The 27,025-nt window shown below is 55.6% G+C and overlaps 1 protein-coding gene across 2 annotated transcripts; it reads right to left on the bottom strand.

The window, feature by feature from the left end:
• Positions 1-309: 309 nt before the first annotated feature.
• On the bottom strand, positions 310-26,664 carry GMEB2 (glucocorticoid modulatory element binding protein 2). 2 transcript variants are annotated; one of them, XM_076010802.1, is made up of 10 exons: positions 26,533-26,664; positions 15,031-15,216; positions 10,718-10,815; positions 10,058-10,185; positions 7,951-8,054; positions 6,803-6,960; positions 4,875-4,946; positions 4,429-4,566; positions 4,117-4,239; positions 310-3,237 (listed from the first exon to the last, which is right to left on the bottom strand). In XM_076010802.1, the coding sequence occupies exons 2-10, from the start codon at positions 15,159-15,161 to the stop codon at positions 2,597-2,599; spliced, it is 1,593 nt and encodes a 530-aa protein (XP_075866917.1). In that variant the 5' UTR covers positions 15,162-15,216; positions 26,533-26,664; the 3' UTR covers positions 310-2,596. The 2 variants fall into 2 exon arrangements, with proteins under 2 accessions (XP_075866917.1, XP_012628426.1); XM_012772972.2 differs by lacking the exons at positions 15,031-15,216; positions 26,533-26,664 and having other exon boundaries at positions 10,058-10,180.
• Positions 26,665-27,025: the final 361 nt, after the last annotated feature.

Genomic DNA, 27,025 nt, shown 5'->3' with positions numbered 1-27,025 from the left:
AAACCAATTTCTGCTGGTCACAAGCCACCCCGTCTATGCTATTGTCATAGCAACGGGAAGGAGGCAGCCGCCACCCGCCCGTCAGGCCTCTGGGAGAATGAGAATACAAATGGCACCTGCTGCTGTCACGAAAACAGTGTTGACCTTGGGGGCACCCGGCAGGGTCCTGGAGCCCCCAGACGCCACCCTGCAAAGGCCAAGTGGATCTGCGAGGAGCCTGACAAGCTTGGGCTGTCCGGCAGGCACCTGCTCACAGATTTAATTCGATCCTCTCCACAACTTTCCGTGACAAGAGACAGACACAGAGACTAAGAAAAATGTTTTTATTTTAAACCAAAGTACCAAGCAGAAACTTGCAAAAGAACATACAAAGCAGAACTTAAACACGGCCCTTACCCAGGGTGCCTCTGAGCGCACACAGAGGAGTTCTCGCCCTCTCTGCAGAAACAAACCAATCCTGCCTCCTCCGAAAGCCAGACCAGAGGCGGCCACAAAACCCGTGTGTGTAGGTGTCGAGAGGCTCTTCCCTTCCAGGTCCCAGTCAGACCCTGAGGAGCAGGACCAGGAGGTCCTGGGAGCCTGCAGGGCGCAGGGGCATGTGCTGGGGACAGTGGTGACAACCCTCCCCAACGTGTGGTGGCCCTGAGAACGGGCCCTTCCCCAGCTGGGGCGTGGAGCCCTTGCCAGAAGCAGCCGCGAGAACAGCAGGCGTCTGTCAGCAGCTTCCCGGGAGCACTGGGAAGGGCCCCAGCCAGGGGGAGCGCGGCCAGGGTCAGCTGTGAAGCCGGCGCATCCCTGTGAGCTCTGGAGTCAGCACCCTCCAGTGCCCCTCGAGCTGGGGTGGAGGCAGAACAGGTCCCCCCTTGCCCTGCCACAGAAAGAAAGAACTGACCCACAACCCTTCAAGTCCGCTGAGCAGGCGGCCGTGAGTGCAGACCCGCACTAAGGGAAGCAGAGAAGGCCCCAGGCTCTCCGGCCAGAGAGCTGCGTCCGCCAAGCGGCCGAGCTGGTGGGTGGGCACAGGGCCCCGCTGACGCACTGGACAGGACTCACCCGCGAGTGAAAATGGGTCTAAAAAGGGGTATGTACACAGACATGTAAACACTGTGCCAAACCAGCTGACTCGTGACAACAGCCAACAGAAATGTAACAGAAAGAAAACAAAAAAGAAACTCAGTAGCTTGACAAGGGGTGGGGGCAGGACAGGCCCCATCACAACAGCACCCAGGTGGGGCCCAGGGCACCCCACAGACGGACAGGTGGGCAGCTGGTTCCCTCCAGAGCCGCCGGGTGGGACCAGGCTCCCTCCCACTATCGGGCGCTCAGGCCTGCTCCAGGACACGCCCTGCCGGCGACAGCAGGAGGCCTGGGCTCGCTGCCCCCGAGACATCTGGCCCCTGCGTGGTTTTCCTAGTGAGACCAGACTGCAGGCAGCCTGCGGACGGCCCTGCCGGTGTGTCTGGGCTGCACCTTCCCCAGCTGGCCCCAACAAGCCCGCTCTGGACGGCCCCCGCAGATGCCTTGGGCTCTCCCTTGGACCAGGACCCCCGGGTATCAGCCAAGGGACACCCAGGGAGCCTGGGGACTGGGGGCCATCACGGCGGCCCCACCAGCAAGCTGCACTCAGGGGCCACACTGAGCCTCCCCAAGCCAAAGGGGCAATCCCCCCCGCACCTCTCCTGCTCACATCTCCGACCCAAGCCTTAGCGACACGCCCACGATCTCAGACCTAGCAGGGGCCGTCCTGGGAGGGGGCGCCACCTAGGACTCTGCACCTGGTCAGGTGAACACACAGGCTCTGGGCCCACCCTAGAGCCGACTTGGGAAGCCTAGGCACTCAGCATCGTTTTGGTTGAAAACGCTATAAACTTGACTCTTCCTAGAAGCCTACTAAGCAATTCACTTAAAAACACCTGCAGCACATGTGCAACGGCGCTTCGGCCACGCCTAGTCTGTGCGGCCCCTCGGCCACCTCAGCACCTGCCGGGGCGGGGAGGTCGGAGCCCGCCGGGACCTGCGCCGGCGAGGCTCCCACACAGGCAGGGGACAGGGCGCAGGCCACACTAACCCTACAGAAAACTGTGGGAAGAAACCAAATCCATAGGATCCACGGGTTTCCACACTTGGGAGGGGTTCCCAAGACATGTGTAGTAACGTCGCCCGGCAGGCGCGGTCCCGGGGCCGCAGTGACCCGAGCACGGCGTGGCCGCGGCACCTCCAGGGCCTGCGGGCAATCGGCGCCGCCGCGAGGCTCTGGCCCCTGCACCCTCCGCACCCAGGCCTCCTCCTGTCCTCGTCCACCTGGCTCCTGACCACGGCCCAGCGTGTAAACAGTATTAATAAGCAACAGATGGAAAAATATATTTCCCAAGAAAAAAGGGGGAGGAAGTTTGGAACTTGAAGACCGATTTTCCAGGTTGCTCTCATCGTCCCTTTCTCTCTTCTCTTGATTTGTTTTGGCGATTCCTCTCTTTGGTTCAGCAGCCCGCGTGACCCGCCTGCCCAAGCTGGCCCTGCGGCCTCGCGCTGCGCTCCGGCCTGCGGCCGCGGAGAGGCAGCCTGCCCTGTCCGCCCCAGGGGCCTCGCCTCCCGCCGGCTACTTCTGCTCGTGGTCCTCTGCCACGGTGGCCACCTCGATAGTGGCCGTGTGCTCCTCGGGCCCCGGGGCAGCCCCCGCCGGCACTGTCACAATCGTGCTGCCCCCCGGCGACGCCTGGGCCACGCTCTGCAGGGTGGGGCCCAGGCCAGGTAGAGTGAGCAGCTGCAGGGGGCTGACCACCTTGAACACCGTGCTGCCGTCCTGCACGGCGGCCGTGCTCAGCACCGTGAGGCTGGACGCGTCCGGGTGGATCTCCACGGTGCTGGGGAAGGTGGAGCCCGAGGAGGCCAGGACCGTGTAGCCCCCGAGCAGCGGGGAGGCTGGCGAGCTGGCAGGAGGGGCCTGAGGGGAGCCCTTGCCCAGCACCGTGGAGGGCAGGGTGGACACCACTTTGCCGAGCGGCACACTGGTGATCGGGGAGACAGGCACGCCCGGGCCAAGTGCGATCTGGGCAGACTGGGTGAGCACCTGCGAGGCCACGGCGGCCGGTCCTGACGTGGCCCGTGCCAGCCGGGGCCGCTTCACGGGGGGTGGAAGAGACACGGGCGTCAGCGTCATGAGCACGTTGCTGAGGTGTTGCGACTTGTGCTTGAGCTCCTTGGCGCGCCGGCGGTGCTCGTCACACTGCTGCTCCAGGGCTGCGGGGACGGGGGACAGCAGTGTCACCGAGGGGGGTGGGACGGGGCAGACAGCATCACTGCGGGGGATGGGGACACAGTCACTGTGGGGGACGGGGATGGGGCAGACAGGGTCACCATGGGGGACGGAGACAAGGGGGGCAGACAGCATCACCATGGGGGACGGGGACAAGGGGGGCAGACAGCATCACCATGGGGGACGGGGACAAGGGGGGCAGACAGCATCACCATGGGGGACGGGGACAAGGGGGGCAGACAGCATCACCGTGGGGGACGGGGACAAGGGGGGCAGACAGCATCACCGTGGGGGACGGGGACAAGGGGGGCAGACAGCATCACCGTGGTGAGGGGGACAGGCAGGGTCACTGCAGGGGACAAGGACACCACCACTACTGGGTGGCCCTCAGGCCCAGGGCCTGCTCTGACTCTGAGCTCAGGGCTGGCAGGGCTGCTGGCCCTTTCTTGGCAGCTCGCACGTGTTCCAGTCACTACTCTTGCACAGGGAGTTGCTCTGTGATATGGTGAGATAGAAAGTGGTCACAACAGCATCTACACGTCTGCTGTGAGCACACAGGTGCACACACACGGCAGGTACAGCCCAGGATGAGCTGAGAGCAGTGCAAACAGGTCACAGTGGCGAGTGGTCTCGTCCACTTCCCTGTCACTCTCTCTGAAGTGACCACCTGGTGCACACAGACAGTCGGTAACGGGAGGACCCGCAACCCCACAGGGAGTCTGACCGCGTCTCTCAAGTCTCACTGACGGCTGCCTCGCGTGGCAGCTGCAGGTCACTCGCTGCCTGGGCTTCCGAGGAGCAGCTGTGACTGAGAGGCGTGTGCGCACAGCAGAGAGGCGAGCCCGTGGGCGCCGCTGGCGTACCTGCTAGGTCCCGGGCGTACTGCTCCCGCGAGCGGTCCATCTGGCACTTGTGGCTGGCCAGCACCTTCTTCACCAGGTCCAGCATGCCGAAGTTCTGCACGATGTTGTTGAGCAGCACGGCGTCTGAGGGCACACGAGCGCTCGCTGGGAACCCGGGACCGGGCCAGCTGCTCGGGACCCAGCCCGCCAAGGGGCCCCCGCCCAGCGGGAGACGTCTGAGGGCAGGCGAAGCGACCCTCCCACACCAGATGCTCAGAGGGGCCTGGCGCCCCACGCTGGCAACGCTGCCTGCCTTGCTGGAAGGGCCCTCACCTCGGAGCTGCAGGGGGGGGTCCTGGACCCGCCGCTGCAGGCCCTTCATGGTCTCCGTCAGCTCCTGGTGGAACTCCTGCACGACCTCGTCCAGCAGCCCGGCGTCCTTCAGACCCCGCCAGAAGGCAAAGGTGTCATCTGCCAGGGAGGGAGGGGCTCGGTGGGCAGGAAGAGCGTCGCCACACGGGGCAGCCACCGTGGGGAGAGCAGGGGACAGCAGGGGACACCACCCGGGGGTCGGCGAAGCACCCAGCCATGTCACAGCGCCTAAGTCCAGCAGGTGGGCCAGGGAGCTGGGCTGGGAGCCCCCTCGAGGACAGTGGCCCAAGCCCACCTCTCCCCGCAAAGCCTCCCCAGCCCGCCTGGGTCCTGATCCCGTGTGGCCTGTGGCACGGACCCGACTGCCCAGCCCCGCACCCATGAGAGGCTCGCGGGGAACCCCGTACCTCCAATGGCCGCCGTCCAGTCGCCAGGGTCCTCACACGTCTCTATGGTGATGGTCGCAGGAGACCCGTTCACTGCGGCCGAGAGGGAAGTCGGGTGAGCGCCACTGCGGATGGCAAGTCCATGCCGCCCCGTGCCAGCCCCTCGCGTGCACACCTCTCCTTCCCACCGTTCTCACACGGCAACCACGCAGAGCGCAGGCTGGGCTCGCCTCCCATCTCTGAGTCAAACAACCAGCGGGAGAATAGCAAAACCACCCTCAGCCCGTCGCCTGGTCTCGATGATTCTCCACCTTCCGCTCTTCCTGCCATGTTCACAGCTTTACCCAACACGCCTCTGTGCCCGGCCATGGGGAGGTGGCGACCTCCTGGCCCACCTATAGGTGCCTGGGCCTGCTCCGTGGTCGGACCTGCCGCCCGGCTCCCCTCCCCGCGTCTTCACACCACGGTCCCTGACTCCGCTCTGAGTCTCAGCACCTAGCGCCTGCCCGTGCTTCTAAATCGGAAGAGGTGGGACTCTGGGAGAGACGCCAACTCCATTCCTACTGGCAAAATCCACAACTGTGGCACTGCTGGCACCTGGGGCTCTGAGCTCAGGCCTGGCTGGGACACGCCTGCCACAGGCGCAGTCTGGGGGCCTTTTGCTGTCGTGCTGCCTTTTCCACACGTTTGATGGATGTGGCGGTGAATGTTACTACACACTTGTTATCTGGGGCAGGAATGAATGCTTTTCACAGTTTGGGCTGATACACAATCTTTCACTGACTACACAGCAGCCAGGTCAGAGGTTCTCAGAGATTTTAGGTGGGAGGAAACACAACATCAGAAGAGCCAACCCTGAACCTGACTGGGCTGGGCGGGCATTGCAGGGCTCAGGGGCCCCGTCACTGCTCAGGAAAATGTATGACCCGGACTGGTCTGTCCATGTTGGCCACTGGGGCAGCCACCAGCAGGGCATAGACGGGAGGCTGGGCCTCGATCCCCCCTCCCCCGACCCCGGCCCACCGGGAGTGCCTGGCCAGCCCCACCCCCAGCAGCCAACCTGAGCTTTGGTGCAGACAGCGCTGACCCCCCACCTCCCCATGGCTGCAAACCCTACCACCGACCGAGGGCAGGGCCAGCAGAGGTCAGCCCGACACACAACGCAGAGTCCTGGGCCACTCAGGATATAGCTCCGCGAGCCACCACCTGCTCTGGCAGGGCACAGGGAAGGCCAGGGGTGGAGGATGAGGCCTCCCTGCCACCCTGGCCTCACTTTTCCTCTTGAACATGGGTCAAGGGCCTCCACTGGTCCCCATCTGGGCCAGTGACAAGGATGTCCCCGGTCACACAGAAGCACACTCCAGCCCACATGCTGAGGGACAGTTTGGGGACAAAGCAAGTGACATTGCTGGGAACACGACACTGCCAAAGATCACCCGATGGCATGGCCAGGGGACTCTGGACCCAATTTCACTCTAACTTCCATTTTTAGGAGAATTTCCCTATTCATAAAGCTGGAAAGCATTCCAGGGGATGCCCACTCTTTCTGCAGCTCAGAGCTACAGACACCACATGGGAGAGCACCGTCACCAGAGACCCAGGCAGGGGACACCTGCAGCACGACGCCCAGCACAGCAGGTCGGAAGGAGACAAGCAGACCCACAGCCACCAGGAAACGGGGCAGTGGCTCCAGATCCGGGGCAGGCATGGGGACAATGGGGGTGGGGTCCAGGGTCCCTTACCGCCCCCTGCGCCCTTCTCCACACGTGATCATCGGAGCAGAAGCGGCTTAGGAAGAACAGAACTTCACCTTTCCCGTCACTGAAAACAGCAACGCATGAGGAGGTAGAGGCCGAGCCCCGACATCACGGGCCCCTGGCGGGAGCAGAAGCCCAGTGCCAGGTCAGGACAAGCCACGCTGACCCGGGAGGGCGGCCCTGCGCACCTACCATCGGCCGTAGCGGGCGTCAGCGGGATGTACTCGGCAGACGCCGGGCTGCTCAGGGACACGCGGGCTCCCGAGAGGTCGATCTTGGTGCTGCGGCAGGTGTTGGAGCAGACCTTGTCGTGCTGGTAGAAGTCCAGCTCCCCGGAGTCCATGATCTTCCTGGGGCACGGGGCAGAGGACCAGGGGTCCCAGTGAGGCCCACACTCCGAGAACCTCGTCCAGCCGCCCGACGTGGGCCACCGCCTGTGTGGGGGCAGGGCCCAGCAGAGGTGCTGCCCAGGGGGGCTCCAGGAGGCAGGCTGGGCTCTGCTCTCCTCTCAGCAAGGCTCTGAGCATGGGGACCTGCAACTGCCCAGGTGCCGTGGGGCGGCCCCGCCCGAGGTCCCGGCTCTCAGCCTGGCCTGCCCCATGAGCCGCCTCCACACGTGAAAGGGGGGTCAGAGGCTCCAGCCTCACTTGGCCTTTGGGCAGCGCTGACCTCAGGCACCTGCTGGGCTGGCGCGTCTGCAGCAGTCTTCCCCTGCTGGTCTCCACAGCTGGGCCACCAGCACGTTCTAGGAATCAGAGGCGCTGCAGCAGGGGCCGACGCGTGGGCAAGGACCACAGCCAGTACCCAGGAGGCCCCAGACTCCGGCACAGAGCGGCGGCCTTGCTCGGGCAGTGTGGCGGAGGCCATGCCACCAGCCACCCAGCCCCTGTGGCCTCTGCACCCTCCAGGCACACAGACTCAGGCCACAGTTCACAGGTACAAAGAGAGCAACTGCGCACACCACTTGCATGTGTCAGGAAAAAGTGACGAAAAGGACAAAAACAGAGAACAACATAAAAGGCCACACTCATAAGAGATTAAACGTGATGCCTGCACCTATCTGATGCACAAACGCCAGGTTATACCCTCAACTTCCTAACAGTGAAATAGCCGCAAATGCTCCAGGTAAAAACCTGGTGGAAATTAACATGTGCCCGAGTTGGGAGGGATGTGGGGAGGTGTGGCCATCTGGGAGGTCATTAGCACTCACATCCAAAATGGCCTCGTCTTCAAAACCCCAAAAGCAAATGAAAAAGCAGCAGCTGCCGTGCCCCTTCCACCAGGAAGGGCCGCCTGGCTCCAGGGCCCCCATGGGGCTGCAAGGCACCCACAACGCCCACCTGAGCATGATGCCGTTCATGCGGATGGCCCTCTTCCAGTCCTTCAGTGTGGACTTCCCCGCCAGGTGCACGAACTCCTTTGGGCTGATCACGTGCTCATCGTACTGGGGAGAGAGCACAGCAGACGGTCAGGCTCCAAGAAGCAGGCAGGGCTTGCCCTCCTCTCCTGCCCGGCCCCTGCAGAGAGCACCGGGCAGAACAGGATGCGTCCCCTCGGCAGCCACTGTGCAGAACGGCTCTGTGGCCTCAGACACGAGGGCTGCCCCGACTGGGAGGGAGCCCAGCAGGGAAGGGTCAGCCGGTTTGAAGCCACGTGGCCCTCTCTTCTCAGCAAGCCTCTTCTGTGCTATTTGTTCCATGATAATACGTACGTACATGACAGCCTGAGAAGGAAAAATATCCTATCGTCTTGTTACAAAAGCAATTATTAGAACCAAAGAATGAAAATAAAATTGTGGTTACTCAGAAAACAAGCAGGCTGGGCAAGAAAGGTCTCAGAGGCTGGCACCAGGCTGGGGCACTGCCGAGCCCAGGCCAGCCTGTGGGGCGCCTGCACGCTTCTCTCATAAACACCCCTCAGCCGAGGACACAGAGCCTAGCCGGAGCCTGGCCTTGTGCAGCTGCTTGGAGAGACCAGATAGACGCCCAGGCAGGTGGAGTCTGCCAGACCCTCCAGCCACTACCCAAGCCCAGCAGGAGGCCCAAGCTGGTGGCCCTGAATGAGGCCCCTCCTGGCCACCACCACTGCCCCACATGGCTCACCCTGGGGTCACTTGGCTGCACTGGACAGGTCGTTCCCCCTGCGAGGCAGGGGCCAGCCCTGCCTCCCCTTCCAGCACTGCCTGCTCCCTTCCTCGCCTTCCACAGGGCTGCCGGCGCCTCCCTGTGCGTTCTCCCTCCCTGCTGGGGAGCTGTGTGCTCCTCTCCTTGGGGGCCCGCATGCTTGAGCGTCTCTCGCCCCGCTGGGCTGTCAGAGCCCAGAGCCGACTGGCCTCTCCGGAGCGCTGCCACTGCCCCAGGCACCTTTAGAAGCCCCGAGATGCCACTCCGGACGCCATGCAGCGTCCGCCGCTAGGATTTACCCTCCTTTCTCCACCCTGACCCCCAGGCCTTCCTGCGCCTCGGCACTTCTACCTGAATCACTTTCCCTCAGCCTGAAATACACACTCAGAACATCTTTCCGCGATGACGCGTTGGCAGCAAACTCAGTTTTGTCTGAAAACGTCTTTACCTCAGCCTAACCCTTTTCTTGCTTTCAGGGAGGGGGTCTCACTGTTGCCCAGAGGGGAGTGCAGTGGCGCGACCACAGCCCACTGCGGCCTCAGGCTACACCACCGAGTCCAGCACCCGCTGCAACTCTGCCCTCCCCATTCCTCCCACGCTGTGCAGCTGGAGTTCTGACGTAAGAGCTGACCGCACTACACATTCACTTAACATAAATAACGGATGTGAAATATACTGTAATAAATACAGCCTCGTAGATTTTATTTCCCTCGAGTTAAAATTCACGGCTATCATTATTTATTTTGATGTCAAACCGTCCTGGATGGAGGTAGTGGGGTCTTTTCATCCAGCTAAGGACCCGTTAGGGCTCTTGCAATGTGGACTCTGTCTCTCCTCGGTCATGAGAGTTCCCAGCCTCTCTCTTCTCCTTCCAGAACTTAAACAGATGTGTTAGACTTTCTCATGCTCCTATTCTTCTTCTTCTTTCTGAATGATTTCTTAACTTCTATCTTCCACTTCACTAATTACCTCTTCAGCTATGTCTCATCTGCTATAAGAGACCTAGCCGTTAAATGTTTAATTTTATTCCTATTTTTCCAGTTGTATTTTTGTAAAATCTGCTATGTCTTGATTCATGTTCTTGTTTCTTAATATAAATTAAATGTAATTATTTTATACCCCATGTCTTAAATGCCAACACCTGAGCCGTATCTATGGCTGACTCTGCCGCCTGCTGCTTCTGCATGTTCTCACCTGGGGACTTTGTTTTCCTGTGTGTCCGGCATTTTTTGTTTTATTGTGAGCTGTTGACTTCCTTGGAAATTTGTGGAAATCACTTGAAACCTGAGATAAAGGTGAATTCTCCCAAAAAGAATTCCCTTACCTGTACGCACTTCACGTTGATACCGGGACACACAAACTTCCTCCAGATGAGGTTGGCTCTGCTGTCCCCGCAGGTGATGGGGTACACGATCTCGGCCTCCAGGTTCTCCCCCTCTTCAGCCATCTTCACTTCTCACAGGCAGGCGGAGATGAAAGTGCAAAGGCAGAAAGTCAGTCACAACCTCTCCACACACCTCCTGCCAACGCAGAAATAGCTACTGATCTGGGAACGGAAATGAAAACTCGGGAATGCCCGAGAGAGAACCGCGGCGGGAGGGCGTCCTCAGCAGACCAAACAGGTCTCACTGCAGAATGTTAATATGGTTCCATTAAACTCGGGTTCCACTGAAGAGCCGCTTGAGGAAATGGAATCAGATTTACAGTTGTTAATCAGATTAACAACTGTAGGGAAATGTAAGGTTTTAAAGATTCTAGGGCCTTTAATCCTGGACAACAGAAAAACACCAAAGGTGTTACAAAGAATTTTTACCACTGCTCACAGAGAGTTATGACAGACAGGTATACGAAAGACAACAGGGACAGAAACGGTGAGCAGGGAACAAAATCCCAGGGAAGAGAGGGCGGCGGAATCTGGGGCTGCCCTCTGCTCTCGCAGGGCCACAGGCGGCGGCAGAGGAGCCGCAGACCAGACGGGCCTTACCTAACACGGCTTCCTTCAGCTGCGAGGAGGCTGTGAAGGCGGCGGCGGCTGCTGCTGCTGCGTTTTCCGTCTCCATGCTGTCCTCGGCCAGGTCGCCCCTGCGGTCGGTGGAAGAAAGAGAAGGAACATCAGGGTCCCTGAGCTCGACGCCAGCAGGAAACGGTGCCCTTTGTGCACTTTCATTAAGGAGGCTGCTCGTTGTGGATCTTCTGCTACACTTCCCTAATTTATGCAGAAATGGCAGAGGCTGCGGAGTCAGGGGCTGAGAGCGGACGGCTCCGCGCGGTGCCCTCACACCGCGGGTGCACGCTCCCGGCTGTCTTCACCGCCCGTCGCCGGTGCCAGAGCAGTGCCTGGCCCACGAAACCAGCACGATGGATCTGGGGAAGCAACGACTGCTCACACGGGAGTCCCGCACTTCCATTTCTCTCCTTAATAACGCTTTTTATTTCCCTTATATAGTTGTAGAAACTATCAGAAAATATAAAATCTTAGAAAGGAAAAAATTCACCATGTCCCAATCTTACTTATAACAAAATACATTATTGACAAATCAAAATGTAAAGGTAAAAGATGAAGAAATAAAAGTATTTAATGGAGAACATTTACATTTGTATTTAAATACAAATAAAGTATTTAAACTGGTGGTGTGAGCCTATAGCCCCAGCTACTTGGGAGTCCACGGTGGGAGGATTGAGCCCAGGAGGCTGCTGTGAGCTGTGATCGTGCCACTGCACTCTAGCCTAGGTGACAGAGCCAGACCCTGTCTCTGAAAAAGTATTAAAAGGAAAAAAGAGGATTATTTTTACTAGTTTCAAAGTAGTAAAGGGTTTTCTTATATAAAACAAAGCCCAGCAATAAAAAAAGATAACTTTGCCTTAAAAAAATAAAAACTTTTTGTATAGGAGACAATCACAATGTTCTAAGAAAAGAGAACTGTGGGGGAGAATGTTTATAAGGCAAGAAGACAGCGGCCCTCCTGACACTACACAGGGAGGTGCACAGACACGCAGCGCCCAGCGGGAAGGCGGGCCACACCCGAGGCCTTGGCGAAACCTATGGAAAGACATCGCGTAACTCATAAGAAACGCAAACATAAAAGCTACAACTGGATACGATTTCCCAGACGGCCCCAAGACGGAAATGTCATCAACGCGAGTACGGGAGAAAGTCGGGTGTCAGGGTCAGCGTGGGGAGCCGATGCCCCAGTGGTGTCAGACACACCCAGGAGGGTGACCTGAGCACAGCCTGGACAGCAGGTGCCTCTGGCCCCATCATCTTCACTTCTTGGAATCAACCCTACACACCGAGCATTCCCACCACGCACAACGATGTGTGTGCACAGACCTTCCCTGCAGAACTGTCTCCCTGGCTTCTGAAACCCGTAAGGGCTGGGAGGGTCTGGGTGGAGCGCCCAGGTCTGCACCCCATGATAGGTGAGTATGCCAGGTGTGCTCTTCTGTACTGCAAGGAGTTTACCTAAAACCACATGTGCATGCTCCACAGTTTACTGCCCATTCAGCAGGTGATTGCCGAAGTTCTCCTCGGCTGAAGCCCCGACTGGGCTGGGATCCCTGGGAAGAGTGAGCTGTGGTGTGAGGCGCTGCCGTGGCACCATCCAAAAAGCAGCAGAGGGCCCAGGAATAGCAGGGTGGGCCACGATGCCACACGGCTTGATGCTGGCGCAGGGCTGGAAGATACCTACCGGAGCATGGTGGCATTGGGAGCCGGGAGTGCAGGACGAGGAGGGGTCAAGGGGCACACTCCCAGGATGGAGACGGGGAGGAGGTGGCCGTGGGCAGCGCGAGGCTCTGCAGATGGCCCTGGACCCGTCAGGATAAGCCCACCTCCCACAGTGGGCCCCTCATGGTGCCCGTGCTGCATCTGAGGCCCTGCCTGCCCGGCCCCCCTCGGTCAGAGCCGTACGGGGCCCTGCATGGCATCTGTCCCCCGGAAGGCCCGAACAGGCACAGCGTGGAGAGCAGTCGCTGAGCAGCGGGCACTCACAGGGCCCGGGAGGTAGAGGGCAGCCTGCTCGTCCAAGATCTTTCCTCTAGAGCACCTGAGCACACTGTCCAGCGAACTCACTGCTCTCTGATTCTCAAAGTTTTATTTCACCTTAAGTCAGGTCAGAAATGGCAGTTGATTAAAAGCACACACTTGGAATCTGGCCCTTGGGGCGTATTATGTGAAGAATAACATTAAGTGGGAACATCAGAACTCCAAAGGGGGTGGACAAACTCAGGAGGAAGCTGCTGTCCAGGCCCGCACTGGGAGATGGAGAGGAGAATGGTGGAACAGGTGGCTAAGACCAGCTCTGGCGGGGCAGGGAGCTCTGACAAGCAGCATCAGGGTCACCAGGCAAACCTCACCCCAGGCCACCTGCAAAGTGAGGGCCAGGGACACTCCACGGAGAAGGGCCCTAGGCCACCCAAGGGCTGCAACGACGGGTCATCGAGTGCCACCCCACGATTCACGCCGGCCGCTGCGCAGCCATGCGCTGCTCCCCCAGTGCACCCACGTGCTGAGGCAGGAGCCACCCTCTGCAGGACGACGCCACGAGGCCCCCACAGCCCGGCGGACCCCGAAGCTTCTGTACTTCACACTTTACTTGAGAAACCTCTCCGCTGCTTAAAGCAAACATCCATGCAGCTGCTGGCCGCCACAAAATCCTGCCTCCTCCTCCCCAGCACTCGGCCCGTTGCCATGGCGCGTCAGTGGGCGCCAGGCAGCTCCCAGGCTTACTAAGAGAGGGGGCCCCAAGTTCTCCCCAGATAACCAACCACGAAAGAAATCTGCGCCCACCAAGTAATTACCCAGCTTACACTCCCTCACGTTTTAAGAAAACATGTAGCAAGACTAAATCTCAACTTCCAACTAGAAGGTTAACAGATTCCCCACAGAAAAAGAGGAGGGTCTTAGGGCCTCAAGGTGATCAGCCTCCATGGCCAAGGGCCTTCACCCCAAGGGGAAAGCACAGGTGGCCTCTCCTTTCCTCTCAGTGGGGCGGGACCTCAGCACCTGCCAGTGCAGCCGATCTCCATGACCCCGATCTCCACGGCTCCCCATCAAGACGGGCGTTGCGTCTCCCCACATGACCTCAGGCTGATCCTTCGACCCGCTTTGACCACCAGCCCACAGCCTGGCCCCAGGGGGCCCTGCGGCTTCCATGCTGGCCAAATACACCCAAGTGCGTCCTAGAGGGTGAGGGACACATGCAAAGAGCCTCCAGCCACCCTAGACCACCCGGTGGGGCACGAGCACCATGAGGGGCCCACCGTGGGAGGTGAGCTTAGCTAGGCCCAGCAGCACCAGCCTGGGCCAGAAAATCTTAAGGACAACAAACATCTGTCACTTTAAACCACCAAGTTTTATGGTGGTTTGTTAAGCAGCAAACAGACTACTACAGGAGCGGAGCCGTACGTGGGAGTACTCTCATCCTCGTGGTGCTGCCTTTGCTGGAAGGGCAGAGGCTGGGCAGGGGCAAAGCAGGAATCTGCAGGCTGCAGGCAGAGACTCCTGTGCCGTGGGGCACAGGAGCAACCAGCAGACCACAGGGGTGACAAGGGAGGAAACACCCCCCCAGTGAATTTGTGGTTCTCACCAGGGAAATTTCGGGCAGAAGGCAAAAAGTGCCAATTTGCTTCTTTGATGTTGGATAATTGTTCTCTTGAACAAAAATCTCCAGGGACTGAAGAGGATCGGATTGCTCACATCTCCAGATCCCAGGCTGCAAGACCCTCACAGGAAGGGGGCAGAGTGAGGGCTCAGGCAGCCCCTCACGCAGGGCGGGGGATGCGTTTGCAGCCGGAGCCTTGCGCCACTTCCTAGCAGTCCCTCCTACGGGCCAACAAATGGAAGCCGGCAGTTTGGGCAAAGGAGCGCCTTTCGTCAACCAGTGCTCAACGTGGACAGCTGGTGTGAGAGCTGAGGAAGAAACTCACAGTGTCATGAGGAATGCCAAGAGAATCACTGGCCCTTCAGCGTCATTCCTGAAAAATCGGTTCCCGGCCATCCCTGCTGCTCCCTCTCATCAAAAGAGAAATTACCACGTATTTTGGGAAACGAAACCACGCGGCCACGCTGACGCAAAGGATGAGGCATCCTACCAAAGTCTGCACTGGAGCTTCCCGGCCGACGCGCCGTTTCTGTTTCCTGCAAACTCTGCGCTCACAGAGACTTGCGTCCCGTCTCAGAAGTAAAGGAAACCCCGAGCTCACCCAGACGTGTGTCCACGCCAGCCACGCCAGCCATGCCAGGGCGAGCCCGCCCCGCCCCACTCGGGCCTGGCGGCACCGAGGCCCAGTCCTTACCCGTGAGGAGCCAAGTTGGTCGTCACCAGCACCGTCTTCACCCCCTCCACGCCGCTGCCATCAACCGCGGTGTCCGGGGTCGTCACGACCACCACCTCCTCCATGTGCACGCTCACGTCTGGGGTGGCCATGGCGCGGCTGGGGAGGCCGCCCGGGACCTGCAGCGTCGCTCCCCAGGCCCGAGTCCTGGAGGAGACAAGGCGGGCACAGTGTTACAGGACGTCTGCAAAGGGAGCTTCATCTGCAGAGACCCATCCGTGAGCCCAGCCAACTGCTTTCTGGCCGGAAACTGCAGCCACAGAAGGGCGACTCCGGGGCTCTGGCTCTCGGGTGGCAGAAGCACAACCCTCCTGTCCCTGCCACTGGATGGACGCAGAGCCACGTGCTCCGGGTGGGCCTGCGAGCTCCGCAGGGCACGAGCCTGGAATTCAAGCACAGCGTCTCTGGAGGTGAGCGTCCTGGCTGACACGGCCTTCCTCTGTGTCTCCAGAGCAGCCAAAATTCCCAACCCAGGTGTCAGATGCAGGCAGAAAGCACTCACAGAGAAGTCTTCTCTCCAGTCTGGGGAAAGGGCAAGGAAACCCATAAAGAGCAGAGAGGGCAAAAAGCCCTGGTTCTTTCTATTATGCGTCGTCTTTGCTGGCTCTGCCAGCAGGCGAGCGTAGCCCCTGCTAAAGCCCTGTGATGGTGGCAGCGGCCCAGCAGGCACCCAGCACTTGAGGGGACAGGGGCCCCAAGAGCACAGGGGCCCCCACTGTTCTCGCTCCCCATCCTCTACGCTCTACCCTGGGGAGGCTATGTCCCGAGCGCCACGGTGCAGAAGGGACCTGAAAGGGGCCTGAGGCCCAGGCGTGGGAGGTGGTGAGAGGAGGGTATGACGGGCTGCACACAGCTATGTGAGCACCTGGCTAGTCCCAGGATGGTCCACGTGTGAACCTGACCCTAAGTGGCAAACCAAAGAGAACTGACCTACGGGTAGACCATCACCCCGGTCTCAAACTGGCCCCGAACAGCGCCTAAGGGACAGGTTGGTGAAGGCGCTGGCGCCAAACTGGCCTGTGAGCATGGCCACAGGAGAGGGGTCAAAACCTGCCCAGACCTGACAGGCCGATTTCCTGCCGTCACAAAAACATCTACACTCTCTGTGAGACTCAAACAAGACCCAGAGTCTCGTAACATCGTGTTCAAAGTCATCCAGAACGTAACCCAGCATGACGTGGCACACAGAGAGGCAGGACGTCTGATTAGTTCTCCAAGCAAATGATAATCAAGAGACGCCCTTTACGGTGGCTGCCATACCAGCTCCTCAGAGCAAAGCCAAACCTTCCTGAACCAAAGGAAAGAAAGTCTTGGTATGGAAACAGAAGTTACAACCAAGTGGAAATCTGAGTTTAAAAATATAATAACTAAAATAAAAAATCAACGGACGGCTCCACAGCAGAATGGAGATGACAGAGGGGAAGTCAGTGAACACAAACAGCAACAGAATCATCCAGTCTGAGCAGAAAAAAGACTGGGACGCCAAATGAACAGAGCTTCAGGGAACGTACGCCAGGCTCAAAAGCCGAGCATTTGTGCACTGGAGCTGCAACAGGAGAGATGAAAAAAGTTTTAAGCTGAAAACATACTTGAAGAAACAGGCCAGCTATGATGGCTCACACCTGTAATCCCAGCACGCTGGGAGGCCAGGGCAGGAGGATCACTTGACTTCAGGAGTTCCAGACCAGCCTGGGAAACAGCAAGACCCCGTCTCTACCAAAAACAGAAAAATTAGCTGGGTGTGGTGTGGTGGTGCATGCCTGTAATCTCAGCTACTTGGGAGGCTGAGGCAGGAGGATTGCCTGAGCCCAGGAGTCTGAGGCTGCAGTAAGCTGTGATGATGCCACTGCATTCTAGCTGGGGCAACAGAGCAAGACTCTGTCTCAAAAAAAAAAAAAAAAGAAAAGAAGAAGAAATAATAGCTGGGTTGGTCCGATGGCAGTGAGTTATCAGAACTTATTAACATTAGTGTCACTAAAGTTGGTATACAACCCCCCCACACTAAATTTGACAGGTTAAAAAAAAGAAATACTAGCTGAACACTTCCCAAATTCAGTGAAAGACATAAATACACATTCAAGAGGCCTGGCAAACCTCAAACAGGATAAGCTCAAAGAAACCCATGCCCAAATCATAATTAAATTGCTGAAAACCAAAAGCGAAGTAAAAAAGATCTCAAAACAGGCAGATAAAGAAGGATGCATCGTCTATATGGAAACAACCCAAATGACTGTGGAATCCTCACAGAAACCACAGAGGCCAGAAAGCAAGGAAACATTTTTAATGTGCTGAAAGCAAAATGACTGTTAATCTAGGATTCTACAACCAGTGAAAAGATCCTTTAGAAATGAAAGCAAAATATCAGGTCTGAATAGGGGAAAAGAAAAAGAAATGAAAGGAAAATAAAGACACTTTTAGAAGAAGGAAAATCAAGAGAACTGGTCACAAATAGACCTGGCTGAAAAGAAATGTGAATTGAAGTTTTTCATACAGAAGGAAATTATACTAGGGGGAAACCTGGAACTTCAGGAATAAAGGAACAGCAACAGGAACGGTAAATGTGACAAACCGCTCTCCTCCTATGTTCTTCGCGTGTGTGAGGTGAGCTCACGGCACCGCCTGGGGACTTTGGTGCCATCTGCAAAAGACAAAACTGTAAGACAGAGAACACATCGTGGATGTCACGGTGAGGGAGGAGGATGTAACTACAAAAGGAGCACAGGGACATTTCTGGACAGACCGTTCTCCATTCTGATTCTGGGAGTAGTTACATGAATCTCCGTGTTAAAATTCACAGAGCCATACACACAAAAAAAGTTTATTTTACCATTTGTAAATCTTTTTAAAAAAATCAAACTGGCCAGAAAAAAAAAAAGCTATTGCACCCTTGCATACCTAGTCAACTGATTTTCAACAAGTGTGCCATGACCATTTGACGGGAGAAGGACAGTCTTTTCAAAACACAGGGCTGAGCCGGGCATGGTGGCTCACATCTGTAACCCCAGCACTTCGGGAGGCCAAGGCTGGAGGATTGCTTGAAGCCAGGAGTTCAAGACCAGCCTGAACAGAACTGAGACCCTGTTTCTACAAAAAAGAAAAATTCACTGGGTGTGGTGGCACATGCCTGTAGTAACAGCTGCTAGGGAGGCTGAGACAGGAGGATGGCTGGAGCCCAGGAGTTGGAGGCTGCAGTGAGCTATGATGACACTGCTGCACTCCAGCCTGGGCCACAGAGTGAGACTTTGCCTCAAAGGGAAAACAATGGTGCTGGACAACTGGACACCCACATGCTGAACAAAGCTGAGCTCTTATCTTAACATCACACATAAAAATTAATTCAAAATGGATCAAAACCAGAAACCTAAGAGCTAAAACTATAAAATACTTAAAAGAAAATGGAGGTGAAGGCCGGGCGTGGTGGCTCATGCCTGTAATCCTAGCACTTTGGGAGGCTGAGGCGGGCGGATTGCTCAAGGTCAGGAGTTCGAAACCAGCCTGAGCAAGACCCCGTCTCTACCAAAAAATAGAAAGAAATTAATTGACCAACTAAAAATATATATACAAAAAATTAGCCAGGCATGGTGGCGCATGCCTGTAGTCCCAGCTACTCGGGAGGCTGAGGCAGGGGGATCGCTGAGCCCAGGAGACTGAGGTTGCTGTGAGCAAGGCTAACACCATGGCACTCACTCTAGCCTGGGCGACACAGGGAGACTGTCTCAAAAAAAAAAAAAAAGAAAAGAAAATGGAGGTGAAATCTTCATGACACTGGATTTGGCAATAATTTCTTAGATGACACCAGAAACACAGGCAACAAGAGAAAAATCAGATAATTTGGACTTCATCAATATTTAAAACTTTTATGCATCAAAGGACACTATTTTTATTTGCTTGTTTGTCTGGGTTTTTTTTTTTGTGTGTGTGTGTGTGTGTGTGTGTGTGTGTGTGTTTGAGACAAGAGTCTCACTCTGTTGCCTAGGCTAGTGTGCCCTGGCATCAGCCTAGCTCACAGCAATCTTAAACTCCTGAGCTCAAGCAATCCTCCCACCTCCTGCCTCAGCCTCCCAGAGTGCTAGGATTATAGGCGTGAGCCACCACGCCCGGCCCAAAGGACACTATTAAGAGAGTGAAAACACCCAGAGAATGGAAGGAAATATTTACAAATCATGTATTTGGTTGGGGGTTAATTCCAGAAAGTATAAAGAATTCCTAAAACAACAACATAACAACCCAACTTAACAAACATGGGCAAAGGACTGAGAATAGACATTTCTGAAAAGAACATATACAGCTGGCCAATAAAAACATGAAAAGATGTTCCACATCACTAGCCCATAGGGAGATGCTAATTGTAACCACAGTGAGACACCATCTCACACCCACTGGGAAGTGAAAATAACAAGTTGTGTTGAGGATATAAAGAAAGTGGAACCCATACGCACTGTTAGTAGAAAAGTCAAATAACACAGCCACTGTGGAAAACAGGCAGCAGTTCCTCAAAAAAGCAAACTCAGAATTGCTGCACGATCCAGCAATCCTACTTCTAGGTACAGACCCAGTAACTGAAAGCAGGGACTAAAACGGACACTCGCACACCAGTGTCGCTAACAGCACCATCCACAGGAGCCAAAGTGGAAACACCCGCATGCTCATCAGCAGACGGGTGAGCAGAACACAGCTCACGTATGCAACACAGCATTATTCAGCCTTAAAAAGGAATAAAATCCTGACACCTGCTACAACACGGATGAACACTGAAAACGTCCTAAGCGAGAGAAACTGGACACAAGAGGACAGAGACTGTGTGATTCCACTTACGTGAATTACCTAGACAGCCAAACTCATAGAGACAGAAAGTAGAATAGCAGTTACCAGGCGCTGGGGGAGGCAGAAAGGGGACTCATTCTGTAATGAGTGTAGAATTTCTGTTTGGGCTGATGAGAACGTTCTGGAAATAGACAGCAGCAATAGTGGCACAACACTGTGAATGTATGTAATACTACTGAATTGTACACTTAAAAATGGTTAAAATGGGCTGGGCATGGTGGCTCATATGTAATCCTAGCGCTTTGGGGTTTGGGAGGCTAAGGCAGAAAGATCACTTGAGGCCAGGAGTTCAAGACCAGCCTGAGCAAGAGCACAACCCGTCTCTACAAAAACAGAAACATTAGCCAAGTGTGGCAGTGTGGCTGAGGCAGGAGGATCCATGGGCCCAGGAGTGTGAGTGAGGCTGCAGCTATCTATGATCAGGCCACTGCACTCTAGCTCAGGCAATGGAGTGAGACCCTGTCTCAAAAAAGAAAAAAAAAAGGTTAAAATGGGTCAGGCACAGTGATTCATACCTGTAATCCCAGCATTTAGGGAGGCTGAGGCAGGAAAGAACTCGTGAGCCCAGGAGTTCCAAGACCAGCCTGAGCAACATAGTGAAGCCCCATCTCTATAAAAAAATAGAAAAGAGAGCCAGGTGTGGTGGTATGCGCCTACAGTCCCAGTTACTCAGGAGGCTGAGCCAAAGGATTGCTTGAGCCCAGGAGTCTGAGGTTGCAGTGGGCTATGATGATGCCACTGCACTCTAGCCTGGGTGACAGAGCAAGACCTCATCTCTAAAAAAAAAAAAGGAAAAGAAAAATTTTCAGAACTATTTTTTTATCATCCACCCCTAGAACTATACCAAACCATAAACATGTCCAAGGACAGGAGCCAGGCCTGCCTGGAGTTGGCACACAGTGGCCGCCCCGTGCACTGGATGAACTGCCCTCAGCTCAGGAGAGAAGACACCCACACCCAACCAGCCCTCGGCCAGGAAGCCTTCAAAGACAGAACTAACCAGCCCAAACTGAACAGCCAATTGCAAAGTGTGCCCTCAGGAGCTCCGGCTTCTGCTAACTCACACTGCACCTGCTTATCTAGCACAGAGCTTCTCTGAATCTCCGTCTCACACATGTGCCCTTGTCTTGGTGCAGAGCAGGGCCAGAGCTCCACCGCTTCCTAACCGAGGATGGTCTCCAGACACTCCAAGGGCAAAAGGAAGAGCTTTGCCTTCCAGGCCCACCAGCCGCAATGACAGCCAGTCTGCAGCAGCCCCGGCCAGAGACCCAGGGACCCAAGAAACATCAGTGATGTGAACAGGCCAACGGTGCTGAACACGCTCAAGGACACGCACATTCTCACAGAAAAAGCAGCAAGCAGCAGCCATGGGGAGTTGGCGCCAGATGTGGAAAGGACCGGTGTCACTGAGGCCGGGCTGGCCCTGGGAGAGCAATGGTGCCATGTGACCCTTGGGATGGCAGGTGAGCTCCTGCCCTGGGGCTGGGGTGAGGTGGGTAAGAAGGGAGCCCTGAGAGCCAAGAGAACTTTCGGCTAGGAAAGACCCATTCATTTTACTTCAAGAGCACTATGAGACTTTAAGTAGAATATATCTAAAAACAAGAATTAAGAATTAGATGCTAGGGGCAAGAAAATACTCCCCCTTTCCTGCTTTAGAAGGGTATAGAAAATGAGTAATGGAAGGAAAAAGCATGTTTAAAAATCAGGGGGAAATATTTTAAAAATGCAGAATGTTCTCAAATATAATGAGCCTTTTACTATATCCCCAACTTAAACCTGGCAGCCACCTGACAGGTGCCTCAGTGGGTGCAGGGAGCTCACTCGAGACTCCTGCAGCTGCTTGGATCCATGTGAGACACCCTCCCCCCCCCCCCCCGCCTGTTACGGGGGTGGGGCAGCATCTCTGAAGACTGTCTTCACGTTTTTTAGCCAGAAAAACTAGAACAATGAATTTATTTACATTGACAGATTTACTTCACATTTCTAAATTATTTTTTTTCACTACCATAACTTTGGTGTTCTAGATTTAGGCTTTGAAACAAAGAGCTTCAAACCAACGTGAATAAAAGATCACTTTAAAATTTCACTTAAAAGATGTATTTATCTCATGCCTGTAATCTTAGCACTCGGAGAGGCAGAGGAGGGTGGATTGTTTGAGCTCAGGAGTTCGAGAACACCCTGAGCAACAGCGAGACCCCCGTCTTTACTAAAAATAGAAAGACATTACTTGGACAGCTAAAAATACGTAGAAAAAATTAGCCGGGCATGGTGGCACATACTTGTAGTCCCAGCTACTTGGAAGACTGAGACAGGAGGATCGTTTGAGTCCAGGAGTTTGAGGTTACTGTGAGCTAGGCTGATACCCGGGCACTCTAGCCCAGGCAACACAGTGAGACTCTGTCTCAAAAAAAAAAAAAATGTATCTATAATGCTGATTTCTCGGAGCTAAACTATCTCACCATGAGGGTGAGCACTCCAAGCGCAGTTAAAGGGCCATCAAGCAAAAGCTGCAAAAAGGCAGGGGCCCATCCCACAAGTAACTATCCTCACCCAAGTTCTCAAAACTTTAGAGTATTAAGTAGCGTAAAAAAAAATGCACAAAACTGAATTCCATCCTCTCCAATGCCAACTGTGTTAACCCTTTGCATTCAGATGTCGAGTGTGACTCGATACGGTTAGCATTGGTAGCAGCTTGTATGTCAAGCCACACTCGACACAGTTTCACCGCAGGGGGAAAGGGGATTTTTGTCTATTTTTCCAGTATCTTTTCTTGTTTTCATTAGCACGAAAGGGCAAGTAAAATGTAAATGTAGAGATGGCACACTAACTTCCAGGGGTAGATTATTATCCACTAACTTAGAGCAACGTTTAGATGGAAAGCTCCATATAATCACACCTCACCCTAACAAGAAACACAAAGACTGTGTTGTTTGTTCCAACAGAAAAATCAAAGGAGGAAGAAGAGAAACGATTTATATTTGCGAAACATGTGAATGTAAACCAGGTCTTCATGTGGGTGAATGTTTCAAAAAATATCACACCATGAAAAATCATAGAGATTAAAATTACTCTTTGAATGTATCAATAATTTGAAATATAAAAAAATCCAAATAAATAAGTTTATATGAAAAGAAACTCCAGCTTTTTATTCTACTGCTGCGCTTTGTAAAATCTGGGGTATTTAAAAAATTAAATCCCGAGTAGAATAAAGGAATCGAGAAAAAAAGCAAGCAAGTGCAAAAGGTTAAATGTTCAAAACAACACACACAAAAGCTACTTCACAGAAAATAGTTCCAAGTGCTTGATACAATACTTAGACACAGAACAAGCACTCCCCAGCATCTGGCCACCCACGAGGGGAACCCCTTAGCCAGGGGCAAGCCTGTACACGCTCACAGCCGCAACCCAAACCCAGCTCTGATCCCAAGGCCTGGGTTCCAGGACTTGTGTAAATCAAGCCCCAAATTAACTTAGAGGTAAATTGGATATGAGAAAAACAATTTTTTTAGAGACAGGGTCTTGCTCTGTCGCCCAGGCTAGAGTGCTGTGGCATTATCACAGCTCACTGCAGCCTCCAACTCCTAGGTTCAAGCAGTCCTGCCTCAGCCTCCTGAGTAGCTGGCACTATAAGCCCACACCACCATGCCTAGATGATCTTTTGTTTAGAGACAGGGTCTTGCTATGTTACCCAGGCGGGTCTTAAACTCCTGGCCTCAAGAGATCTTCCTGCCTCAGCCTCCCAAAGCGCTGAGATGATAGGCATGAGCCACCACACCTGCCCAGAAAATATTTTTAAAATAGCATTCTTAGACATAAACACACAAAAACAGTATCAAAGTATTAGTGTGAAGCTGGGCATGCTGGCACACACCTGCAGTCCCAGCTACTCGGGAGGCTAAGGCAGGAGGACCACCTGAGCCCAGGAGTCATCAATACACCAGATTCCAATATATGGCTTTCTGTTTCTTCTGGACAAAATTTTCTTTTGATAAAAATACCACTGCAGGCCGGGCGCTGTGGCTCACGCCTGTAATCCTAGCTCTTGGGAGGCCGAGGCGGGCGGATTGCTCAAGGTCAGGAGTTCAAAACCAGCCTGAGCAAGAGCGAGACCCCGTCTCTACTATAAATAGAAAGAAATTAATTGGCCAACTGATATATATATAAAAAATTAGCCGGGCATGGTGGCGCATGCCTGTAGTCCCAGCTACCCGGGAGGCTGAGGCAGAAGGATCACTCGAGCCCAGGAGTTTGAGGTTGCTGTGAGCTAGGACGCCACGGCACTCACTCTAGCCTGGGCAACAAAGCGAGACTCTGTCTCAAAAAAAAAAAAAAAAAAAAAAAAAATACCACTGCAGAGGTCACCAACCACTGGCCCATAAGGCACAACTTCTTCAATCCTCACAGTGCTTCAAAATATTTTAACCAGTTCCAAAACTGCAAATTTCCAGCTTCTCTTGAAAAACGTCACAAGAGGTGAGCCACGGACATGGCGCTGCCCTGGCAGCAGCCCTCCAGGAGCAACGGTGCCCTCGGCATCACACCCAAGCACCTACGTGTGCAGCCCCAAACTCACGTGGACTTGTCTCCTGGCTCTGAGCAGGTATTTGAACAGCCTCCCTTCCCAGTTCAGGCATAAAACGGGGCACTCTAAAGCCTAGGGTTGAAAGTGGTTCTACAAAGAAGTGTTGTAAATGCACAGAAACACTCATCGTGATTGCACATATGTGTATACACTAACTCCTCCACCCTCCAGTATTCCAGTATGTCTTCCAAAAAGTTTTAGGGCACTGCCTATGAAGAAACAACTTCTACTCTTTTTTTTGCAGACAGGGTCTTGATGTGTTGTGCAGGCTGTTCACAGGTGGGAGTGTAGCACTGTGGCCTCAAACTCTTGATCCTCCTGCCTCAGCTTCCCCAGTAGTGGGGCTGTACCCCACTGTGCCCAGCTAAAGAAACAATTTCTGAACAAGTGGTCTACTTATCTTGTTATATTTGGGCTTTATGTCATCTGGTTTTACTTTTAATAAGGTGATGTAACTGAAACTGTTATATTTGAATTGTGAGCAAAGAAAGAGAACTTTGGTTCAACAAAGAAATCAGTCAACTAAATGCATTATAAAGTTAAGCAAATATGTAACAAATCATTTCTAACAATCAGCCCATATTGCTATGGTTCCTACTAATGAATCCACATTGATACAACTCCTACCAACCAACCAGTCCACACAAATTCAGTTCTGACAAATGGGTTTGCTTCAATGTGGTCCCCACCAGTGGTTCTACCCACTGATCCTGGTCTCCCCCAGACAGTCTCTGCACCAACACCAGTCCCCACAGGCTGGTCTACACTGATCCTGGTCTCCACAGGCTGGTCTACACTGATCCTGGTCCTTCCCATGCGGTCTACACTGATCCTGGTCACCCCTAGCCGGTCTCTGCACCACACTGGTCCCCCAAGTCAGTCTCTGCACCAACACTGGTCCCCACAGGCTGGTCTACACTGACACTGGTCTCCCTCAATCGGTCCACACTGATCCTTGGCCCCTCCAGCGGGTCTCTGCACCAACACCAGTCCCCACAGGCTGGTCTACACTGATCCTGGTCTCCACAGGCTGGTCTACACTGATCCTGGTCCCTCCCATGCGGTCTACACTGATCCTGGTCACCCCTAGCCGGTCTCTGCACCACACTGGTCCCCCAAGTCAGTCTCTGCACCAACACTGGTCCCCACAGGCTGGTCTACACTGACACTGGTCTCCCTCAATCGGTCCACACTGATCCTGGGCCCCTCCAGCAGGTCTCTGCACCAACACCGGTCCCCACAGACTGGTCTACACTGATCCTGGTCCACCCCAGCCAGTCTTTGCACCAACACTGGTCCCCCCAAGCCGGTCTACAATGATGCTGGTCCCCCCCAGCGGGTCTCTGCACTGACACCAGTCCCCACAGACCGATCTACACTGACACTGGTCGCCCCCAGCCGGTTGCTGCACCGATACCAGTCCCCACAGGCCGGTCTACAGTGATCCTTGTCCCCCTGCGCTGGTCCAGTTTCCCCCCAGCCGGTCTACACTGATCCTAGTTCCTCCCAGCGGGTCTCTGCACCGACACCAGTCCCCACAGGCCGGTCTACACTGATCCTTGTCCCCTCAAGCCGGTCTAGACCGATCCTGGTTCCTCCCAGCGGGTCTCTGCACCAACCCCAGTCCCCACAGGCCGGTCTACACTGACACTGGTCCCCCTCCAAGCCAGTCTCTGCACCGACACCAGTCCCCACAGGCCGGTCTACACTGACACTGGTCCCCCCCCAGCCGGTCTCTGGACCGACACTAGTCCCCACAGGCCGGTCTACACCGACGCGGACTCCAAGGAGGCCATAAGTGCCCGGCCCGCCCCGCCCCGGCCCAAGATGGAGGCAGGAAGCGCCGCCGCCCGCGCCGCCGCCCGCGCCCGCCCGCCTGACGCCGCCGTCGCGCCTGACGCCGCCGCCCTCGCGCGCCCGCCGCCCCTCCCCCGGCCCTCCCCTCCCCCCGCCGTAACGTCCTGACGCTCCGCAGGGACCCCTGACTGGACGGCGGCGCGTGAGCGGAGCGAGAGGCCTCGCCGCGGGGGGGCCGCGGGCGCGCCGGCGCCGCTTACCTGGGGCCGCCCCGGCCTGCTCGGGCGCCCGGCGGTGGCGGCGGCGCGGGCGGCGACGGCGGCGGGCGGCGGCGGCGGCCGCGGGCTTCGCTCCTTGTTGGGGATTCGGCGGCGGCGGCGGCGGCGCGGGCGCGCGCTTCCTAGTGACGCAGTCGGCGGAGGCGCGCACGCAGGGCCGGGAGGGCCCGCGACTTATTTGGCGCTTCGCGAGGAGGCGGGAGGAGCCATGAAATAAGGCTCGACGGGCCCCGGCGCGCGTGCGCGGGCGGACGTGGTAGGGTCCTAGTGCCGCCGGCTGCCGGGCGGCGGGTGCGCGCTGCGGACTGCGCTGGGGTCTGGCTGAGGCTCTGACTCCCTCGTGGGCGGGCGGACCACGGGGACAGCAGCCCGTGGCGCACGGTGGCTGGGCGCTGTGTAGGCGCGCGGCGGGCCGGGGTGGCCAGCGGGGCGGCACCGATGGGCCTTCAGGTGTGCGTACCTGCGACCGGGCCCA

This window comes from Microcebus murinus, chromosome 16 (assembly GCF_040939455.1).
Source record: "Microcebus murinus isolate Inina chromosome 16, M.murinus_Inina_mat1.0, whole genome shotgun sequence".
NCBI lineage: Eukaryota > Metazoa > Chordata > Mammalia > Primates > Cheirogaleidae > Microcebus > Microcebus murinus.
Note: the sequence above shows the minus strand (reverse complement) of the source record. Positions and strands in the feature narration are given on the sequence as shown.